Source organism: Pholcus phalangioides, unplaced genomic scaffold (assembly GCF_987345545.1).
Source record: "Pholcus phalangioides strain wild (caught in Gottingen) unplaced genomic scaffold, Ppha-v1.0 ptg000015l_1, whole genome shotgun sequence".
NCBI classification, from domain to species: domain Eukaryota; kingdom Metazoa; phylum Arthropoda; class Arachnida; order Araneae; family Pholcidae; genus Pholcus; species Pholcus phalangioides.
Genome location: NW_028301608.1, coordinates 90,590,469 through 90,613,700, shown reverse-complemented (window position 1 = coordinate 90,613,700; position 23,232 = coordinate 90,590,469). Strand labels below are relative to the sequence as shown.

The following is a 23,232-nucleotide window of genomic DNA, read 5'->3' as shown; positions in this document are numbered from 1 at the left end:
ACATGGGATCACGTTTATAACACTCTCACTTAGAACGTTTTTCCGCTTAGTGCGATTTATTTTTGTGGACCCAACACTTATTAATACTCATTCGAGATTCCCCGTTTAGAGCGTTTTCCCACTCACAACGTTTTCTTTTAATGATGGTTGTTTTGAAAAACGGTACACAAGAGGGATCCACTGTATTTTACGTTTATTTCGAACTGGATTTTCGTCAATAAAGTATAACAAATATTGTGCTGATTGATTGGAGGTGAATCTTAGCCGATGAATTAATTTTCAGTCAATTTACTGATCGATGAATTTTGTTTTCGGTGATTTTCGCGTGACGATGAATTGTTGTCGGGGAATTTTCTGTTGAAGATTATAACCAGGGAGCTGAACGCACACGAGTTTTTTTGTGTGTGATAGCAAAAAAAAATTATTAATTTTTCCGCAACACGTTCTACAGTTAAGGGTTTGAAAAATTCATAAAAATTTGCGAAGGAATTGGTGTATTTGAATGCGGTTTGCGAAAAAGTTTTTCTCTTGAAGGGGGGGGGGGGTTCCTTTTTTAGTACAGGGAAAAAAAATACTTTAAATTTTTGTCGATTCTGCACGAAAGCAAATCACAAAATTATGACCTGAACTTTTCTTCAATCTCTTCTGTGTCCGAAACGTTTGGACACAGCTTCAGCCGGTGATTCGTGGCTGAGGTAAAACAACTTCACCAATAGTTTTTTATCGACCGATGTCAACATTAAACAGTTAAAAAAAAAACTATTTTAGTTTTTATTGAAAACAAAACCTGAAAAAGTACCTGTAACAGGTAAATTCAGAAATGAGCACCCTGCATTGTATAGGATGGTTTATTTACTGATTTGCGCAATTTTTCCAGTGATTTGCTTTCGTGCAGCTCTCCCTATCGATAAAAGTTTGAACGAAATTTTTTCTGGCCAAAAAATTTTTTTATTCGTGCGCTTTCGAAAAACCGCATTGAAACATACCAATGCTTCCAATTTTTATGAGTTTCTAAACTATTTACGAATTTATGAGACACCCTGTACTTTAAGCAACCTTCCCCAAATAAAAATTCAAAATCCCATTTTAAAATCATATTCTTAGAGACATATTTTTAAAAAAAATGAATTTTTCCTACTTTAAAATTTATATTGTGACTGAATAGAGCGAAATGGACTTCCCCTCGTATGAAAACGAAGAGACGAGATATTCATCACGAGAACGAACATAAGAGTACATATTATTCAGAGCAGGAAAAGTTGTAGCCTAGAATTATTACAACAATTTTTTTTCATTTGCATTTGGAAACTCGACGAATAGTAAAGTAGAAAGAGGTAAACGAGGAACACACGTGTCTGAGATGTTTCTAGATCTGGCTCCTGGCGATGAAAGATTACGTTTGTTACATAATCACTGCCACGGTAGACAGGAACCAAACGCGTGTGTTTGACCGAGATAAAGCTTTGCTTCATATAAGGAAATCAGAATAATGATTGGTAATGAACACATAATTGGCAAAATGACACAAATTCTTATGCCATTCCGAGGAAGAGAAAAGAATTTTGAGAAGTTTCGAACATTCTGTCATTCAGAAGTTGGATTGGATTCGTTCTCTCTTCAGGTGTGTGTGTGCGTGTGTGTATGCATCTTTAATCAAATCTAAAATCCCCTGAAGTTATTTTCCGAGAGAAGAAATTTTGTATAAAAGGGGTCACTCTCTCGAAAAGAAACCTGTTCAAGTAAATTTATAAAAATGGACGAAAAGGTACATCTGATGGTGTGGCAGAATTAAAGTAAACAACTTCATGGGAAATAGCGAGAATGCACTTGTTCTCGTTCGGAAGAGTCACCACAGGCATTCAACTTGTTGAGTAGATGACGGACGCGCCCGTGAGTGAGGACAATGATGGACAATGACCCAACTTTCCTCCGTTTTTCGAATATATCTATTGCACTTAGAAACATGGAATTTTTGTTTTTGTTTTGTTGGCATCAGGAAATCATCCTCAAACAGGGAACAACTTTGTAATTGGGTTTTTGAAGACATTGGACAATATTAATCACGTACCTGGATACTACACGTTATTTGGATATTTTATCTAGTTGGAAATATGCCTATAGGATCAACGGTTCGGCAGTAAAATTCTATACGCCCTGTTACCTATGCACACTGTATATACAGTATTTACTCATGTATTGACGTTCGACAAAGAAATATGGCATGGGACATGGGCAAAACCTGAAACTTGATGAAACGCCCTTGAAAAGAGATTGATTTAATGGATTTAGCCGCTGTTCTCTAATATCATTACCTTTGAATGACTTCTACTCTATTGGTAAAACTATGTACATATTAGCATGTCAACTTAATTGCTTGTTTGAGATTGCGCGGGGAATGGAAAGTTTCGCAAACATCGCTCTCCACTGATTGGTTAGGTCGCATTGCCCGAGCCACGTGATTTTATTTTATGAGGCTCATGTTCAGAACCGATCTTTGCCTTGGGGCTAGAGTGAGTTTGGCAATTTGAAACTACGCCGAATAGACGAGGGTGAATTACATTTTCTTTTTCTTCTCTGAGCCTTGCAAGTCCTTATTATTAGTCCTAATTCCCTTTCGTTGGCCGTAAACGACCATATGACTGCAAATTAAATAAAGCCTGCCTTCAATTAACTTATTTAAAAAGTAGTTACATTTTTTTCTAATATAAATAAGTACGGTAGAACCCCGCTGATCCGAACTAATTGGGATCTGGACCTGCTTAGATTAGCAAAAAGTTAGGATTACCGGGGTTTCTCTTTTAAGCATGGTTTTTTTTTAAACTACATATATAATGACAGTGAATATCTACGGGTGGGATAAGAGTTACAGACCAGATAATTCCGTTCAATAATGACCAAAACAATTGCAGGGAAATTAAAGTGATTTTTTTAACCCTCCCCAATGTTACGTCTTTTCTTCAGCCAATGGACCAGGGGGCGATAAAAAACATCAAACAGGTGTGCAAAAAATGTTGCTTCGATATCTGATTGAAGATGAGGATGGGTCTCTTCCCAATCCCCCAAAAGAAAAGTTAAAAAAAAAAAAAATCGGTGAAAATGTGATTTGCTGGCCTGCAGAAGCATACGTGATGGAAATCTTACAAAAGAAAAACTCTGAAGACTTGATTTCTCAGCGATAATCAAGAAACAACAAAGGAATCCGACGAAAAATGCTCCAGTTTTTAGAATGAATTTGTGAATGTTTTTAGAATGATTTGGAAGCAGAAGAAAAGATGTTGGGTGAAGTGTTATCATTAGACACCAACGGCTATCAAATTTTCACGAATGCAAAAATCGTCTCCGAAGTTTCAACTGTCAATGACTCGTGGACAAGCTATGGGTTAGATCAGCGGTTTCAATGCTTTGGAGTGATTCTTAGAATATTCTGGGCGACGCGGGTGTACGTTGTCATAGCAATGGAGTCACGGATGGCAAAAGTTTGAGAACCACTGGGTTAGGTCACGATGCCCCACCACCAAAAAGTCATTGAGAAGCTGAAGGTGGTGGGTTTTGAAACAGCCTTTCCATACGTGGAGTAGCATGATAATGCAACCCCCTGAAGACATCATGTTTCTGAGACGCGATGACTCAACACCACCTATAGCACAAGATCTTCAATGTGCCGCGGGCCACCCAAGTGATGTTCAACTGCGCCACGGGTCACTTAAATGATCGGGGACTATGCGATGGGCTACTCAAGTGATCTGGGAGCGTACCGCGGGCCACTTAAGTTATCTCGGAACATGTCAAGGGCCACTCAAATGATCCGGGAATGTGCCGCGAGCCACTTAAGGGATGTGGAACTGCATTGCAGTTCACTTGAATGGTCTGGAAATATGCCGCTTAGTTCATTTTCACGAAATTAGGATTGTGGTTGCAGGATACATAAGCTGACTCCGAGGGGCCACATATGGCCGTGGGTCACGTTGAGCATGTGTGACGTAAATGATAGTTTTCGGATCATGGCATTCTAAAAAGCACGGGTACTGACAGTTGACCTCATTACATAATAGCATTTTCTGAAACATAGAGAGAGGTGTATCCTCAAAAAAAAGAAAAGAAAAAGGAATCGATACTCCAATTGTACGATCGAACACAAATAAACAATCTATACTCACACTTTCGGAGTAGATTTCATCGAATCCATCATGGGTGGCAAGAAATGGATTCCTCTCACATCGTTCGTGTCGATGTAGGTCTTTATGATGGTGTAAACAGCAGAGGTTTCGCTCTCCATAGGACGGTAACCGAAATTCGGTGACGGGGGTGCCACGAAACCGTTACCGATCCCGTTCAGCATTGGAGGAGGATAAAGGCTGACGTTAGAGTAATCGGCGTCCATTCTTTCCCCAGCGTTAATTCTCGGTAGCCGGGGTGAAGATGGCTGGCTGTGCAACTTGAACTCATCCAGTAGATGCTTCTTGATGACGTTCCGCGGCATGCTGTGGTACATACGGTTGTTCTGAGAACCTACCGAAAGCAAACCCTCGTTGAATTCGGTTGGCTCGTCGAAGTATTTGTTAAGACGACTAACGGACCCGGTTCTGCTGGGTGGTGCGCTTCCCTGATATTCTGTGAAACTTCTCTTGGATGGTATCCGGTTGAGGCTGTCGGCACTTTCAAAACCAGGATTCGTTGCCCCCAATTCTCTTTCGGCATCATCGGTGTTGCCCGTGAGGGTGCACGAATCCCTTATGTATTCGACGACCACGTCCGGAATGTCGAGAGCTTTAGCTTCTTTTTCGAAGTTCGTTAAATCTTTCGGATTGTCGACTCGAAGAACGACAAACGACGACGACGACGCTTGCTGAGCGATCGGATTCGATTCGGCGATCGCGCTCGCGTGTCGAGGCATCTCTGGAGTCTGCGTGGACACGCTGCAGGTGACGCGGAGGTTGTTTGATTCTGTGAGGACAGCGTTATCTGCCGATTTGTCGGACATTTTGGACGTCCGAACGAGAAATGTTTCAAAGAGTCAATTCAAAAAATGGTATCCTTCTTCCCAAAAGTGAAAAACTTCATCAGTATCCTCCTACGTTGAACCTGCCAAAAAACAAAACCGAATCATGATCAGATGAACGTAAACAATCGAATTATTATTTTAATAGGTAAAAATAGCTTTGAAAATAAAAGATTGACAAATACACGATGCCCGATGCAACTAGGATCACTGATTTGTACATTCCCATTGACGAGCGACTCGGGTTTTTTGAAAATTTGTTCTGCGTTGGTCCAAAAAAGCGAATAGAATAGGTTTCATTCTTAAAAAGGTCTCTTCTCGTTCTCCTAAAGTGATACGTCCACTTTTCCGGGGCTTATTTCGTCCTAGACGAACGGAGTATGCCGTAAGGTTAAGAAGCCATACCTACAGAGTGACGTAGCCCCTTTACTTGGCTGACGAGAGGTGCACAGAAGAGTCGCGTCTACGCTCTTATTGGTGTACGGGGCTTGAGCTATGCAAACACCAAACATGGCCCCCGCTCTGTCCCTTGTGGGATATAAACAGGCTACCTTGCGGCTGGGGCCATGCTGGAAAAAGAAGAAAAAGCCCCGCCAGCCACCAAGACCATGGGTCGAACGCCGGTTTAAAATGTTCAACGGAATGGATAGGATAGACCATGAATTATTATTCATGTAAGAGAGTACCCCCTAAAACGATGAGCCCGGTGTGACCGCACCTGTCGCATACCCCTTAGGGTAGTTCTGGTGTAGGCGTGGTGCCCAGCCGGAAGGGTTATTAAAATCAGAGTCCGGTATCATTAGATATGTCTACAAGATTCACCCGCAGCCGATATGATCATTTAAAGCAATGGTTCTCAAACTTTTTACACCCGCGGTTCCCTTTTCCCCAATCAACCCTTATCCGCGGCTCCCCAGAGCAGTTAAACAAAGAATTTTTCCGGAAAAAACTTTTGTTAAGTCCGCTACTCCTTTGACAAAGGTAAGAGGCGCACACAGTTTAAGGACCCCTGGTTTAAAGGATTTCGTTACTCAACTATTTACGAATGCACCCAATACCGTCAGATGAATTAAAATACGCATTTACGTCAAACAAATACGGGACGATTAAACAGAATATGTATTCATACGAGTATATATTCTCTTCTTGTAGCAGATTCGGGAAAATTTCAGGTAACAACGAGAGAAGGGACCAGAGTTTATTTCCACAAAAAAAAAAGCGTTCAGAATATATTCCCTTAGAACAGTCTTTCTCAACCTGGAACCATATGGCCCCTTTGTGGCCCTGAAATATTACTGGGGGGCCATGGGTGAAAAACGAGTTGGAGGGGAGCCATGATAAGCTGCTAAGAGGAGCCACAAACAACTGTGAAAAAAAAATTCAGATGTGAGGAAATGAAGCTTCAAGTAAAATATGAAGGAAAAACGGCTATTTTAGAACTTCATAGAACCAGTGCCTTCTTAATGAAAAGGCCCCACCAAGACACGGCCCTGTGCTTCTATTCACTCATATCATATGTGATGATGTATATATTCATAATATATATACAAGAGCTGATACTATGTTTTTCGAAAATAAGTGCGTCAGGTATTGGTTGGCAGGTACTTCCAACCAGGTAAAGGGTCCCCTGGTGCTATTTACATGGCCCTACATAGAACTAGGGTCATCTTAATACATGTGGCACCTCTGATGTCTATGGGGGGGGGGGGCTTACTGTCGAAATCTGGTACTATGATTTTCAAGAATATGTAAATGTAAGCTGTTACTTCTAACCAAGCACAGGGCCCTCAGACCAAAATTTTTCCCACGAGTTCATGGTGTTGAAACAGCCCTGCACAGAACCCCACAAGAACTCCTCACTGCTTCATGGATCCAGAGATCGACTTCAATTAAGAGATTTTTGTTCAGTATCTATTATTAACTTGCTCAAAAAATAAATTCAACATGCAGGAAGGGGTTTTGCTCTTGCATAAGGGAGGGAAAAGACTCTGGAGAAGACAAGGGGGCCCACGAGTGAAAGAAGGATAACCCTCTGTATCCTGATGGTACTTTAAAGTACCAGAGAGAGGTTAGATAATTTGCTTTGATCATGAATTATTTCAAAAACATTTTTTCTGGTTGTCTTTAATTAGAACTAAAATGACCTACCAAATAATTTACACGATAAATATTTTTTATTATCATTACATTCATATTTTTGTTTTAATTTATTGTAATTTCCTTTTTATTCTACTTTTCCCGATGTCGTATATAAAGGGTTAAGAAACACTGCCTAATAAAAGACCAAATCAGGATAATGATCGAAGGGCAATCGATTGCAACTAGACTGGTAGTAGGCAAAAATATACGTCTATATAATTGATAGGGTTTCTACACGTGTGCGAAGGAGAAGGTAACAACATATCATCTCTGTGAATGATGACCTTTAGATTTAACGACAATATATACTGTATATATTTTTTTCTATGGATTCTATTTCCTCGACAAACATCTATGAAGAATGAAAAAAAAATGATCTTGACATCTACGCCTAGGTTAAAATTTTTTTTTTTTGGTTCAAACAAACCAAGCTGAACTAATATAGTGGAGAGAGAGAGAGAAAAGAGGCAAATCGCTAATTCACCTGTTAAAAAACACAGTTGGGTAGTAAAACGCTTCGGGCTACAGGTGAAGGACGAGCAATAAAACATTAAAACATGCGAGAGAAAACATGACTGACGTGTTTTTTTTTTCCTTTCTTTCACAAAGACGAAGCATCTAATCAACCATCTCCAACCAAAACCACGACTATTTTGTTTTCTAGTCTCGAAATATATCCTGGAATTCAGTATCAGCAATTTTTTCTTCTTGAAATTGTTTTTTTTCCCGAAGGGTAATTGGAATTCACGTTTATATGAAATTTTCTGAGATGCAACTGCAATTGCGGTCAGTTGTTTTCGGAAAACATAAATATTGTTTGTTTCGAAATACAGTATCTCGGGGTAATTTTTGAACAAATTTTGTTAAGTGAGGACGTATTTATAAAAGGGAACATTTAAACAATTACTAAATTTACGGTAGAAGTCAAAAACCTCCTTTTTCTCCGGAATGGACTGTTTGCAGAAGTAGGAAATAGCCCAACAGCACATAGCAAGCATACGGTAGTGGTATAAGAATATGTAAATATTATGTATATTCAAATATCCTTATTATATTAAATATGACACTAGTTTCTTGACTAACATTCAAGGGTGTTATCTACATTTAAATTTTAGAAATGTTTCGTTTTGAAGAAAATTAGTGAAAATGTTCACTTTAGGCCCCTTTCACACGGAGCGGATGCGGACGCGGATGCGGATGCGGAAGCGGGTCCGCATACCCTTTCACACGAGCACTGAAGATGCGGGTGTTTCGCCCGCATCTTTAGGTTGAAATTCGTGCATAAAAACTATTTTTTCGCAATTTTTGTAACTGTTTTTCTCCTTCACCCCTGATTCAGTGCCCATATGCAGCCTAGAGGTATTCTTTGGTGGTTTAGTCTAGAGCCACATAGAATATGGGAATAAAGATATCTTCATTCCGATCCTCACAAGTAGTCGATGGGAGAAAATGTCTTAAAATATTTTCAAAAGATTTTGAAAACAAATCTGTCTTTCCGGAAAAATATGAAAGAAAAATTCCAAAAACATCCAATGTTCGAAAAATCCAATCCAAAAACATCCGAAACTAATATGTTCCTAAAAAAAAAATTCAGGAGATATCAAAGAATTTGCAAGTAGAAAAAAAGGGGAGGGGTGGGGACGTTCAAAATGTCTGTGCTTAGAAATATTCACATCACAATTCTGTCTTAGGCCGGGATTACAGTATAAAAGTTTTATAAAAGTTAGTTTATAAAACTTGAAAAATGCAACCGATAGGCCGATCAGTTAAGTTCGCTCGAATGTAACAGATGTGTTTATTGATTACATTTTTCAAGTTTTATAGTGTAATACCAGCCTTAGGCCGGGATTACACTATAAAAGTTTTGTAAAAGCTCTTTGATAAAACGTGAAAAATTCAACCAATATTATCTTATTGGTTGAATTTTTTGAATGCAAAATGTGTGTGCGTGTGTGCACCGGTTGCATTTTCTGGAATGCAACCGATGCGCCTTTGGTTGAATTTTTCAACTTTCATAAAAGTTCTTTTATAAAACTTTATAGTATAATCCCGGCCGGATTACACTATAAAAATTTTATAACAATTATTTAAAAAAAAGCAACTAATAAATTTATCGGTTGCATTAGAGCAAATGCAACCAATAAATTTATTAGTTGCTTTTTTCAAGTTTTATAAAATAACTTTCATAAACCTTTTATAGTGAAATCCCATCCTTAGATTAGTCATTTCTGAAATATAAAATTTCATTTTTTAAGTTTATAGACTGAATATTGAGTAAAATATACTTGTAGGTATCGGGGGAACCACCAAAAATATTCAAGTGCTAGGGTCTTCAAACGACTTAATCTGGCCCTGAGTGAACGTCGTACGGGGATAACGTTGTTTAATAAAAGTATTTTTTTTAAAGTTTAAAAAAATTAACAGATTAAAAATTTAAAAAAATAACAATTATTTAAAATAATATTTCAGATATTCATATTTTTAAATAATTTTAAAAATTTAAAAAGAAAAAAATTAAAATTTTTAAATTAAATTTTAAAGTTATTAAAGTATGTAGTCAATTAAATATTCGTAATGAACTGAACGGCTTATAATTTTGGTCCCGTCAGTGGCCCTTGTTGGCAGGTTTTATTGTATAAAATTGTGAAATATGGACAAAAGGCAGTTAAAGTTGCTATATCTCAATCTCAGAAGGAAACGAAGGGATACACGTATGTAGGTACATTATATTAATGAGCAGGGACCATCATATGGTGTTTTTAAGGGTATTTATGGCAAATAATTAAAAAAATTCCGTGAAAAATCACCTTCAAAAAGTAGCCAAAGATGCGGACGAATTCGCTCCGCATCCGCATCGTCTGAATAGCCCCGAATAAACCTATTGTCAAAACTTCTATGTGCGGATGCGGAGCCCGCACTTAGGTTTTGACACATGCGGACGACGTCCGGACCCGCATGAACATTTCCTAGGTGCGGAGATTTTTCGGCTCGTCTGAAAGGCGCAGTATATTCCAATTGTTAAAACTTCTTCCGGACCCGCATCCGCATCCGCGTCCGCATCCGCATCCGCTCCGTGTGAAAGGGCCCTTAGAAATTTTTTTTGGAAATGTTTCATTTTGAAAGGAAATTAGGAAGGAAATGCTGCTCCCTTTTGATTAAAATTGGAGCTGGACAATTCTGAAAAATTGCAAATTTCTACTCCAACTGCTGATTTCTAAAGGTTTCACCTTATCAAAGAAGGTACCCTTACAACTCTCGTGAGTAACAGAAAAAAACACGATCATTCTACAGTGGAACCTCCACTGTTAAGGTGCCCGGGATGTTACAAAGCTCCTTCTCGAGCGGACACCTCCACTAAGGGACACTTTTTTGAATTACATCACAGGGGGCAATTGCATTTCGCGAATGCATTTTTTCTAACGCATTTTACTATACATTAACGGGCACTCCGCGTTAGCGTACAAAATTTTCAGTCCCGTGGGTGTCTGTTATCGAGAGGTCCTACTACTACTAAACCGCACCTCGTCCATATTCCTCTGCGGATCTTCTAACTAATTGGTCGAGAGGTTCTACTCCCACAACACGACTTTGAAAACGCTTTTGAAAAATGTGCCGCTTTAAAAAAATCTCTTATAACGCCAGTAGAGGACAACCTGCTTGTTATGTTCTCGTTTGAATAAAAAACACCGGAGTGAATGTACAAGCTGGACATGTCCCCCTTTTGATAGAAACGACCAACTTCACATTTTAATTTCTACAAAAAATATCCCCGTTTGGATTAATCCTGTTGCATAATCCAAAAGAGCTCATCATAATGATTCAGAAACCGTCAAAAAGCGCATTTCGAAAAAAGTGTAAATGTTCCCTTTTGAAAATAAGCCGTTCAAATTGCCAAATGACCGAATGTTGCGTCCAGCGTTGAGGTAATCGCTATTTTTGAGAAGCTTTGTAGTTTCCTCATTTTCATGGGCCCAATAATTCCCCCCCTCCCCCGAAGATGGTGGGTAATAATGTTTAATTTTATTGATAGAAAAGCTACATTTTTTCTGATTAGGACGTAATGATTTGTTGGTCCCTTTTGGGCGTCTGGGTGCCCGGTTGAAGACCACTGAATTAGATTAGTTTGTAATGTATGAATCAGTGATTGACAATCATCATATTTTACAGTTTTTGACAGAAGATTTTGTTTTTTAATTTTGACAGAGGTAATCAATCGGAATTGGTCCAAAGATTACAATAAAAATCTTCCAATACGCTGGGCAATATGTAGCTTTGATTTCTAACGATTTCCATGTGAATTCTATCTTTGTATATTCTTTTGAAAATTGGGTTTATCAGGGAAAAATGAGAGAAATCATCCCCGAACTCAATCAAAGCTAGCATAATACGATGGCTAGTATTTCTTATGCGACTTGGGGATTAGACTCCGTTACGGTTTTAACTAATATTTGACAGAGAAGGTGGCATAATAAGCACATATAATAAAATTAAGTTCCGAAGTTTTGTGTAATTCAAGCTTTATTCGTAAAACGGCACATTTTTACAACGTGATAGGAATATGAAACTTTTTTGTTTTATTTGGAAATTTCTTACCCGCGGTGAACAGTAAAGTCTAGACCAGTGTTTCCCAAAGTGGACAATATCGCCCCCTGGTGGGTGATGGAATGGTTCAAGGGGGCGATAGAAGCTACGATTATATAACGTAGGATTCTATGAGTTCACTCGCGTTGGGGGTGATAAGAGAAAAAATTTCTGAAGAAGGGGGCGATATATGGAACAAAAAGTTTGGGAAACTGGTCTAGACCAGTGGTTCTCAACCAGGAGCCATATAGCCTCCTTGTGGTATTGGGATATTTCAAGGAGGGCCACGGAATAAAATGAAGTAGAAAGAGGGCAATGACAGGTGATTTTGAGGACCACCTAGAGCTGAGAAAAAAAATTAAGATGTGAAGAAATAAAGCTTTTAAGTGAAATATGATAGGAGAAAAGTGGGACTACTTACAGAATTCAGCAAAACCACCCATAAAACCGGGGCCATCTTAAGGCGTGGACCCATCTGGGTCTGACTGCATACACTTTGCAGCACGTTCCCTAGGATGGGGTCTTTCGCAGGCCCCTGGCTAGATTTTTCATGGGCCCCCTCTATATTAAATTTATAGTATGAAAAAACAAAAAATAATGAGAATCATATCGGGTTCCATCTATCGGGCTCTGTCAGTCCCACTCCATGCCCCGGGATTTCATGTCCATGAGTGAGAACACCACTTCATGAGATTTCATACAGTATAATAAATTCTGAAAATAAGTAGTAATTTAGTGGGCTGCCACTTCCAGCTATGTATGGGACTACAAGGACATTACTTTGCCTACAGGTCCATGATGTTGAGACGGCCCTGAGTAGAACTCGGACAGCTCAATAAATTCTAGCCCAGTGGCCCGGAGATCAATCTTAATTACAAAATTTTTGTTCCGTATAAATTTAAGGAAAAAAAAATCCAATTCAACAAGTAGGAAGGATCTCGCTTCTGGATGAGGGTGGAAGACTCTGGCTTAGACAGGGGAGCCAGGAGAAAAAAATATGGTAAAAAGGGGGGCCACGGGCAAAGAAGGTTAAGAAACACTGGTCTAGACCTATTTTCAAAAAACAATTTAACACTAGAAATATCTTGGAGATTTTTTAGTAGGAAAATTAATTTATCCGAGGATGATGTGTCACTCTTCGCTTATCTATAGAAGGCTTTAACAGCTGGCTGATGTGAAGATATATTTAGGAAAGAAAGAAAATTCAACTGCCCTTGCGGGGAATCGAACCCACGTCGTTTCACTTTCCGGGTGAACGCACTAGACTACAGAGGCAACGAATATCCCAATCTTTTCTTGGAGCTCGTGTGCACTCAACGGAACCGTACATGGACGGTCTGACCTAACTCGGGCCAAAGCTCGCAATTGCTCACACCGCCACCAGATGGCAACTTATCCGAGGATGTTGCCACTCTCTGCTGTCCATGCGAAGGTTTTTAATAGCTGTTAAAAACCTTCGTATAAAATTAATTTGCAACATCTTTGCAAGTTGGTGAAATGAATTTTCTTCGGAAGTCTTTATATGATTCACGTTTGTGTGTGTGTGACCATAGCAGCTATTCTGAACAATTAGAGCTTCGGCCACATTATTATCAATCTTGCAAGACATGGTCTGTCATGGACGTCTGACGACATCTGTTCAAATACAAATACAACGCCACAACAGGCAAATTGCCCAACGAGGTGGCTGACTTAAGAACATCATGGATCCCTGAGCCCCTACCTACTACTGCTACACCACACATGCACCCCCCCCCCCGCGGAACCCCCCCCAACGAATAGGTACATGCGGGAATGTGCGTGCAACCTGACGTAAAGTTTGTTTCTGTGTAATGCTTGTTATGTGTAGTGCTGTCATCTGCCCCCAGTTTTTCTAACTATGAGTGAAGTGTTATGGTTGAATGATTTACCGTTGTAGGACTGTTGCTCTCTGTGGCGAGACTTTTTAACGGGGAGATCGGCTCGCATTTGCGCCTTGAAGTTGGGAACCACAGAAAACCAACTTCAGCCGACCACCACTGTGGGGTTCGAACCCGGATCCTCGCATCACGAGTCCGGCACTATAACCACTCGACCACCACAGCGGCTTCCTGTTCAATGTCACCAAAGCTGTTTGTTTACAATCAACAGGTCAATATCTCTTGAATCACAATTTATGAGGGACTACGTGATCGTTGACACGAACGAGTCATTCAAAAGGTATGCTTGTGAAAGCTGTTTAGTCCGTAGTAAATGAGTTTTTTCGAGTAAATTGAGTATGATGTCTTTTTTTTTCTCTCCTTTAACCCCAAGAGCAGAATTTTTCCTCTCAGGGAGAGTTTCTAGCTGCTGTCACGGCAATTTATCTCGCAGCTTCTGGTACATCACAAGTCCGTTACATTCATTAATGTCTTTAATATACTGCACGTACATTGACGAAACTCGATATAAGAGTTTTTTAACTGCAAGAACTGTTATAGAACAATACTGCGTATGATAACTGTTTATGACGTTAAATTATTCCATATAGCCTGGAAATTATGTTAAAAAAATTCTGTATAGTATGTAATACAGTAGTATAATAATATAGTATATGCAATACATTGCGTGGCCGAAAAAGAAAGAAAGAAAAGCAAAAAAAAATTGATTGTTTCAGATTTGTTTTTGTTGTTCTGGACTAAGGTCAGTAATGAAATAGGTCTGCTGAGTATTTCTGCATGCTTAATCCTCAGCTTTATCAGCACGCGCGTGCGTCAATGGATATTTTCTTCTCTGAAGACGATGGCATGTTCTAGAACAGTGGTTCCCAACATTTTTTGACACGTGAAACCCTTTTTAGTATAAAATTTTTTCGGCGGAGCATGTTTTATTTATTTATTTATCAAATTTACTGTTTTGTTTTATTCTCCTTGAGTGGCCACTGAATCCCAAGGGCTCTGCGGAGTACCGATTGAGCACCACTGTTCTAGATAGAATGAACATGTAGTACACTGCTAGCCCTCCAAAATACGACGCCTTGAACACGTCACGCTATACGTTTGAAATTTTCATCAGGGAAAGTAATCATGTAAAAAGGAATGCGTTTTATTTGATGTTTTATAGAAGGCTCCCATATTCCATAAACAATCGAACAAAAACATGGATAGTCAGTTGCGTGTCTGACTCGGGTTTTCTTCAAATCCGCTACACGTACAGGTGCTGTCGAGGTATCAAAATGATCAAAATTTCAACTACCCACTCCTCGTATTTCTGGAGCTACATGAATTTAAATTTTGTGACAAGAACAAAACTATTGTTAATGGTTTCAACCATTTTTAATTAATGTAAATGGTTTTGTTTTTGTCACAAGTACGCGAAGCGTTGAAACTATGATCATTTTCATACCTGGACAGCACCAGTACGTGTACCGAATTTGAAAAAAATCCTAGTCGATCACATGAAACTGTCTCGATGTTTTTGGTCGATTTTTTATGGAATGAGTCCATATTGAAAGAGCTGTCGGGTCATCATCATCAGAACATTTGAGAGAAATATATTGTGGCACCGTCATTTTTTGGAACGTGACACTGTCTTTAGAGAAGAAAATATCCATTGACGTGAGCGCACGGGTAATAAAATACTCGGCAGAATTCATTTTATTGCTTACCTTTTTCCGAGAGATCACACTTCTTTCTGGGGGTTGCTGTAGGGCAATAAAATAGGGTACATCTTTTTTAGGCCTGCTAGGGTACAAAAATCCCTTCATTAAAATGTATTATTGATCTAATTGAATACAATTAAATTATTTCACGCGCAACCGCCCCCTACCTTTTTCAGAATGAAAAATGATGACAAAGTATCCTTTTGGGGGGAAAAAGTTCTTTCATAGTAATATTGATTTAGATTAGTTACTCTTAATCACGCGTGCTAAATATTCCAAGATAAAAATTTTTGATTGTAATCATATTAGTTTTTTGAAGGAGAGCGAGAATTTGAAGTTAATTTAAAGGTACGAAACCATTTTGATGGATGTATTGTAAGAGCAAAAAAACAAAAAAATTGAATGTACAAGTAAAGAGTACAATATAATAAAAACGAGAAAAATGTGGTGAGTGATATATTATATTGAGCTTCTCTCAGTAAGTAATTTAATTCTCAACTTTTATTCGAAAATATACACGCAAACGAAGATACATTGAAACATATCTAATAAATATACTGTCAGACCAAACAAGACCCAGGCTCTGTCCCTTCCGGGATGTAAGCCTTTTACCCGTGTGGGTTGGTAAATATACTAACATTGTTGCCAAAAAATATTCAATAAACTAATTGCTCAAGGCCCTTGGGTCCCTTAAGACCACAACGTGTTTGCGTATGTATGTAGTTGTGTATTGTACAGGGTGATTATAGTTAAAGTTTCCGTACTCTGAATATTTTTTCTCAAAAATCACTCATCCGAACACATTTGAATCTTCAGGATATCTTATTGAGACTATGGGAGAAAAATTTATGCAATAAGAAAATAGTTCGATTTTTGATCACCAGGCAAAAAAGTGGCGTTTTTTTATTTTATTTTCTTTTTTCCCGTTCCGTAAAGCGTATATACCAAGTTTCAATGGAATGCGTCTACCAGAACGGACGCAACATAGGTCTGAGTAGCTTCAACATACTGACACTGCTCAGACCAATGTAGCGCCCGTCAGTACTCTGACACTACTTCGACCGTAGCGCGCGTTCTGGTAGACGTATTACATTGAAACTAGGTATACAGTCGAACCTCGTTAATGAGTCACTCTTGGGAGAGCAAAAATATGACTTAGTAAGCGGAGTGACTCGTTAAACGGAGTAATCCATAGTTGTGTCAGTTCCTGCCTGAGGACAATTGGGACTTCCAAAAAGTGACCCGTTAAGCGGAGTGACGTGTTAACCGGGTGACGCACTAACGAGGTTTGACTGTATACGCTATATGGACCTGGAAAAAAAAGAAGGAAATGCAATAAAAGAAAAAAAAAGCTCCACTTTTTTACTTGGTGGTCAAAAATTGAACTATTTTTTTAATTGCATAAATCTCTCTTATGGTCTCATTAAGACATCTTGAAAATTTGGCTGTACTCGCTAAAAAACTAGCCAGAGTACGGGAACTACAATTATAATGACGCTGTATATCGGTGTTCGTGTATTATGTGCTTACATTTGCGCATTTTATGTTTGTATTTGTGTATCATGTATTTGTGTATCATGTATTTGTATTTGTGTATCATGTATTTGTATTTGTGTATCATGTATTTGTATTTGTGTATCATGTATTTGTATTTGTGTATCATGTATTTGTATTTGTGTATCATGTATTTGTATTTGTGTATCATGTATTTGTATTTGTGTATCATGTATTTGTATTTGTGTATCATGTATTTGTATTTGTGTATCATGTATTTGTATTTGTGTATCATGTATTTGTATTTGTGTATCATGTATTTGTATTTGTGTATCATGTATTTTTATTTGTGTATTATATGTTTGTAATTGTTAAATAAAAAACCCGGGGGATTGGCTTAAGAACCAGGTTAAGTACCACTGTTTTATCATAGATTGAATTTTCAACGCATTTCATGTCTCTCGGTTAATATTTTATTAAATAAATGTCTATCATGATAAGATCGAATGATGTGAACTCGATTGTAGCGTTAGCATCTATTTGAAAGGAGACCAACATTATTGAGGTTAACAGTGTCAGCTATACGATTCAATTAACCCGATTCTGATTCACTTCCGGAAGAATAAATTAGACACAGTAAAGCCAGGTACCTCTATTGGGGGAATAGAAAAGTAAAAAGTAAAAGTGATTTATATGTGATGCATCATTTCTGATGGAAATTTGAAAGTTCTTTGAAGGCTTCTGGTACGTACAGCGACATGAAAGGGTGTCTTGGAAGTTTCTTCAAGACATTTGCTTAACCAAATAGGTCAGTGAAGTACCACGAGCGACGTGAATATTCGAGTTATGTCTGGATTTGATAACATGTAAAATATAGTATACGCTCAAGCTCGATTATAACGATACCAAAGATTCCGTGAATGTTTATGCTAATAACCGAAGTGTTTGCCATTTTCGAAACCTTTTTTTGACGAAAAATGTCATCAAATGCGATAAAATGCTGTGCAAGAAGCTGTTATTTTATTTTTATCAGGGTGACTATATTTGATATCCGGAGAAAACGATGTTTTGGGGGGATCATAAATACGAGATATTACCAATTCTCGCCAAAAATATTACCCACTGTCAGAGAAATCACCACATACATAGAGAATGAATAATCCTTGGCAAGAAATATAGTACTAGAAAATTTATATGCGGTGATTTAAAATGCATTTCACGGGGGAAAAATTAACATGACTAACAAGTGAGATGGATATTTAGTCATATTCATTTTTACACAATGTGTAAATTATGCAAAATGCCTTCATTTCTGATTACAGTAAAGATTAATTACTGAAGTGAATTTCATTCAAAATACCGGGGGGGGGGGAAACAAGACGTTTTTATAACTGAAAAAGTCTTAAAGGGGAGAAATTACGGATAAATACAGTAATATCCCGTATATGCTAACTAGGAGCATTCGGAGCTCCAAACTTCTTAAAAATCCCTTTTTGCATCGTTAGGTACGGCACAAAACGACGCAAAAAAATGAAAAATTTGTCGTTATATCAGAGGTCGTGGCATTTTCATCGACGTATAAGCAAGGTTTATTAACATTATTCTTTACGCATGTCTAAGGGAATCAGCCCAGAAAGCCAAGTTTTGACGTTACAACCGAGGTCATTATAAACGAGTTTCCTGTAAGTGCTAAGATCACATCAAGCGTTCGTCGCAGAGGTATGGTACTAATTTAAAAAAAATGCACAAAATGTGTTCGGAATGATACTCGGAATAGATCAGATCGGAATAAGATCACTTTGTACAAGTTTCCAGAGTAAAAATATAGCGTGTCATAAAATGAAAAAAAATCTCAAGTTATTTATACAGTCCCAACATGTTATCTAACTTCCAGTTAGAAAGTTGTTGCCGTGTCTCTCCTGAGGCCAACAAAAAAAAATTGCATGTTTACAATTGCAATATTCGCTGAAATGTTTGAATTCAAATATCTCAGCGAATATTGTTATTGGAAACGTAAAAATGTTTTTGTTGGCATCAGGAGAGACACGGCAACAACTTTTCAATTTGTGTTTTTGAGGACAGGGTGTCCGTATAAAAATTTAGATTATTTATTTTTGGTACACTGTATTTTCACTCTCAAAACTGGTACAGAGTGGTTCTTAAAGACATTTTGAGCGTTTCTTAAATTGAAATCATTTTAGACATGTCATTCATGTTGCAAGGGGTTGCATAGTTATTGAAATAAAAATAGTAACTTTTTATAGGGACACCATGTGCTCAAATACCCAATTAGAAACTTATTGCCCTGTGTCTCAACTTTTCCAACTCTTCCGTTTATCGAATTTTGATATCCTAGTGAATATTGCATTTAGAAACCTAGTATTTTTTTTGTTGGCTTCAGGAGAGACAGGTTCGACGACGAACGGTTGGTGAGATGAAAGTCGAATCAGGACTTACAGGACACCCTGTACATAAAACCGAAACATTTTTTTCATAAATGAAATCTGAAAACGTTCATTTATCGAAGATTATCGTGAAAAAAAACCTAGATTGTTGTTTAAAAGGTCTCATCAGTTGATGAAGAAAAACCCGGTGCCCGCAAGGCCGACTTTTACGAGGTCGATAGTTCAGTAGAGTCCAAACTCGTTATTTTGACCTGATAAAAACACTTTTTTTTTTACAATAATTTCATTTACAGACAAACACTGGCTCACGGATTCACGTAATCACTTTCTTCTTAGCTTAATCCGTCGTATAAGCGTCACCATAAAGCTTTGAGTAAAAATTACCATGAATCAATTACTATTTCAATGATTGCTGAGTAACGCGCATTGTTGAATTCTATATTTTATTGACGCAATTTCTTATCAATGAATAGATAAATTGTAATTTAAAAATTATTTTATTATTTGCAAATTTCGATTAATCTTCTTATTGGATTTAAAATTAAAAAAAAAAAACTTAAAAGAATTCTTGCATGCAATTGTAATTTGATTTTGGAAAATAAAAGTATAGAAATGAAATAAATGATTTTGAGTAACTATTTGCAATATAAATAATGCCCTTTTCTTATAGATTTATTCAGCATAAAAATACCCATTTTAATGGTTTAATAGAACTGTTTTTTATTATTATTTATTTTTATTTTATTTGAACAAACAGCACAATGGACAAAACAGACATAAAAAATATAAACGAACACTTTTCGACCCAAAGGGATATAAATAACTTTCCATGGGTCGTGAATTATTAAATCAGTTTTTTTAGTAAAACTGACATGGACTTGTCTCTCTAGCTATGATAAAATATCTCGAATTACAGTAAAATTGAAATTGGCACACGCTTTTAGGTGAATTCATTAACGATAAAGTTACATATTTTTTATTATTAGTGAAAGAGTAAAGTACGCACTATACAGGGTGCATAGAAAACGGGAGGGAGGGGGGGGAGGGTATGGAATTTTACTGGCGAACCATTGATCCCAGAGGATACTTCCAATTAGAAAAATTTTCCAAATAATGTTGTACCCAGACATGTCGTTCATGTTGCAAGGGGTTGCATAGTTATTGAAATAAAAATAGTAACTTTTTATAGGGACACTCTGTGCTCAAATACCCAATTAGAAACTTGTTTTGTCCTGTCTCAACTTTCCCAATTCTCTTCCGTTTATCGAGTTCTGATATCCCAGCGAATATTGAATTTAGAAACCTAGTATTTTTTTGTTTGCTTCAGGAGAGATAGAGCAACAACTTTCTAACAATGATCTTTGAGTACAAGGTGTCCGTATAAAAAAAGGTAACATTTTTATTTTGATGACTATACAACTCCTTGCAACATGGATGACATATCCGGGCACTACACGTTATTGGATATTTTTTCTAATTGGAAGTATGCCTCTAGGATCATTTGATCACTGTTGCCGCACCAAGGTCATTTTCTACACTCACGAGGGCTAATTAGACCGGGACCTACAATTTATTGTCGATTCCGAACAGCCGCTTTTCTTAATACTCACCTAGAGGTTGGTGCTCGATGTGGGCCTCCCTGCGGTAGTAATATTCTTCGGTGGTCAGGTCACCGTTTCTGTTGTACCCCTGTGTCAGGAAATTTTTCTGTCAAGGGCGAACCGGGCATCGAACTCGCGACACCTCTGAATATCCTTTGGTTCTTTAGGCGAGTATCTTGTCGATTTGGGCTACCGCGACCTCCTCTAGGATTAATGGTTCGTCAGTAAAATGTCATGCGTCTGTCAGCTATGCGCCCTGTATAGCAGGGGCTTCTAACCTAATATGACGACCCAAACGTGGGTCGTAGAGGCTTCAGAGATGGGTCGTTCAAATTCACTTATAGCTAGGAATTCTTGTGCTTTCGTCCCCAACCAAACAAGATTCACAGGGGCTCCCGAGATAGGCCATACAAATCCATATGCAGCCACAGATTCTTGAGCGCTATGGGTCTTAACCCAAACTCGATTCGAAGGGGGTTTTCGAGATTTTTCGCACAAAAACAATTACAGCCAGAGATTCTTGAGCTTATGGTTCATGACCCAAACTTGCTTCGTGGTTGGCTACCGAGATGGGTCGTGAAAACTTGTTTACAGCCAGGGATTCTTCACTGTATGTCACGACCCAAACTTGATTTGCATAGACTTCCTGGATGTTGTCGTGCAAATCCACTTGCAGTCCTTTTATAAATGCACTTATGGCTTCACTAGTTTCATCAGTTTTCGAGAAAAAAACAGTCCCATGGGTCACGAAACTGATCTTGTTATTGATTTTAGGTTGCGGCCAAGAAATAGGTTAAGAATCTCTGCTGTTTCTCTAGCTATTAAAGCTATTAAGCAGCTTCCAAAGCCACCTTTAAGGGTGCGTGACAGGTGCTGTCGCACCGGGCCCCGCATTTTCGGTAGCAATAGATTGTATTCATAAATTCTGGAAATCTGGCATTTTCATTAATTAGAAAGAAATAATTAATCAATTCTGTATTTCTGAATTTTCATAATTTTCTGGAATTCTAAAAGTATTTCTTTCATTTTTTTTTCTTCTAAACTTTCATTAGTTCAGGGAGTCAGTGAATTTTCTTCAACTCTGAAACTATTTTTCTCATTTTTTCCCTAAATGTTCAAGAATTTTCTAAAACTATTTCTTCCGTTTCTTCTGAATTTTCATCAGTTCTCAAACTACAGTGTAACCTCGATATAACGATACTCTACGGACCAAAAAAATATACCGCTGTAGAGGGTTTATCGTTATATCGAGAGACAGCAGTTTGACATTAGAGTATAGACATTTCTAAGCAAGACTTGGAAAAAAATATCGTTCTAGAGGGATTTATCGTTATATCGAGTAACGTTATAGCGAGGTTTCACTGTACTTATTTCTATTATTCTGAATTTTTATCAATTCTGAAATTGTTTCTCCTTGTTTACTTGGAATTTTCATGATTTCCATTTTCTAAAATTTCGATTACTCCCGGGATTGAGAGGGCCCTAGCTATTATTCTCTCACCTTGCCCCGGTAAGTTCGGTCCTGGCGACTTCTACCGTACATGTACTTCTATTTGAAAAAGATATTTCTCATCACCAAAGTTTTATGTAACATAAGTAATATAAAATTAATTTTTTCTTTCTTCAGACAGAAAAAGTTCTACTTACCAATCATGTTATCTAACCGGGAAACTGTGTCAGTCCGTGAGCAGCATCAATTAGTATGTACTGACCGCAGGAAGGTAGGTAACAGGGTTAAACTGAAGAGAGCGAGATGAAGACCACAGACTGACTTGAACCTGGCTCATTACCTGCTTACAAATGATGGCTTCATTGGAGGAGAACGGTTCTTTTTCTCTTCCTCAAACCAACTCTCTCTCTTTTCTTCCCCCCGCCAGCTGGTTCCTACGCCAACTTCAAGAAAACTGACCATTCTTTGACAAGCCTGTCTTGGCGATTTTGTTTTCATTTTATGAATTTGTGACGGAAGTTTTTTTGAGTCGCGCTCACGGTTATTGTTTCTCGCCAATACAAGAATTTCAATGCTTACGTTACGGTGAATGTGATAAATGTGGTTACTTTACATATAATAATCGCATATAACAATATTATTATATACATATTTAAGTACCAAGCATTTTGGTAAATTGGATATATTTCCCTAAATGAATCACTTTTACTGGCGATTATGTATCGAACACAAGCGTCGCGTCGTTGGTAAACATGATAAATCGTAATATATGTACACACGATAATTCATACGTATACATGGTATCGGGGTAACATCGTGAAATTTTTTATCATTATATCTGGGTCCGACTGCATTAATAGACACATAATAGACTCATTTGGAACTTTTTTCATATTTGTATAACTCACCAATTACACTTGGGTAGTATCAATAATCACAAACAA

The 23,232-nt window shown here is 37.9% G+C and overlaps 1 protein-coding gene across 1 annotated transcript in view; it reads right to left on the bottom strand.

The window, feature by feature from the left end:
* The window catches only part of LOC149077015 (uncharacterized), a 29,534-nt gene extending 6,790 nt beyond the window's left edge, over positions 1 to 22,744 (bottom strand). Inside the window, exons 1-2 of the mRNA XM_089244749.1 lie at positions 22,486 to 22,744; positions 4,158 to 5,082 (exon numbers count right to left, since the gene is read on the bottom strand). Of these exons, the coding sequence (XP_089100875.1) occupies positions 4,158 to 4,981 (824 nt within the window). The 5' untranslated portion in view covers positions 4,982 to 5,082; positions 22,486 to 22,744. The remainder of the gene's footprint in view (positions 1 to 4,157; positions 5,083 to 22,485) is intronic.
* Positions 22,745 to 23,232: the final 488 nt, after the last annotated feature.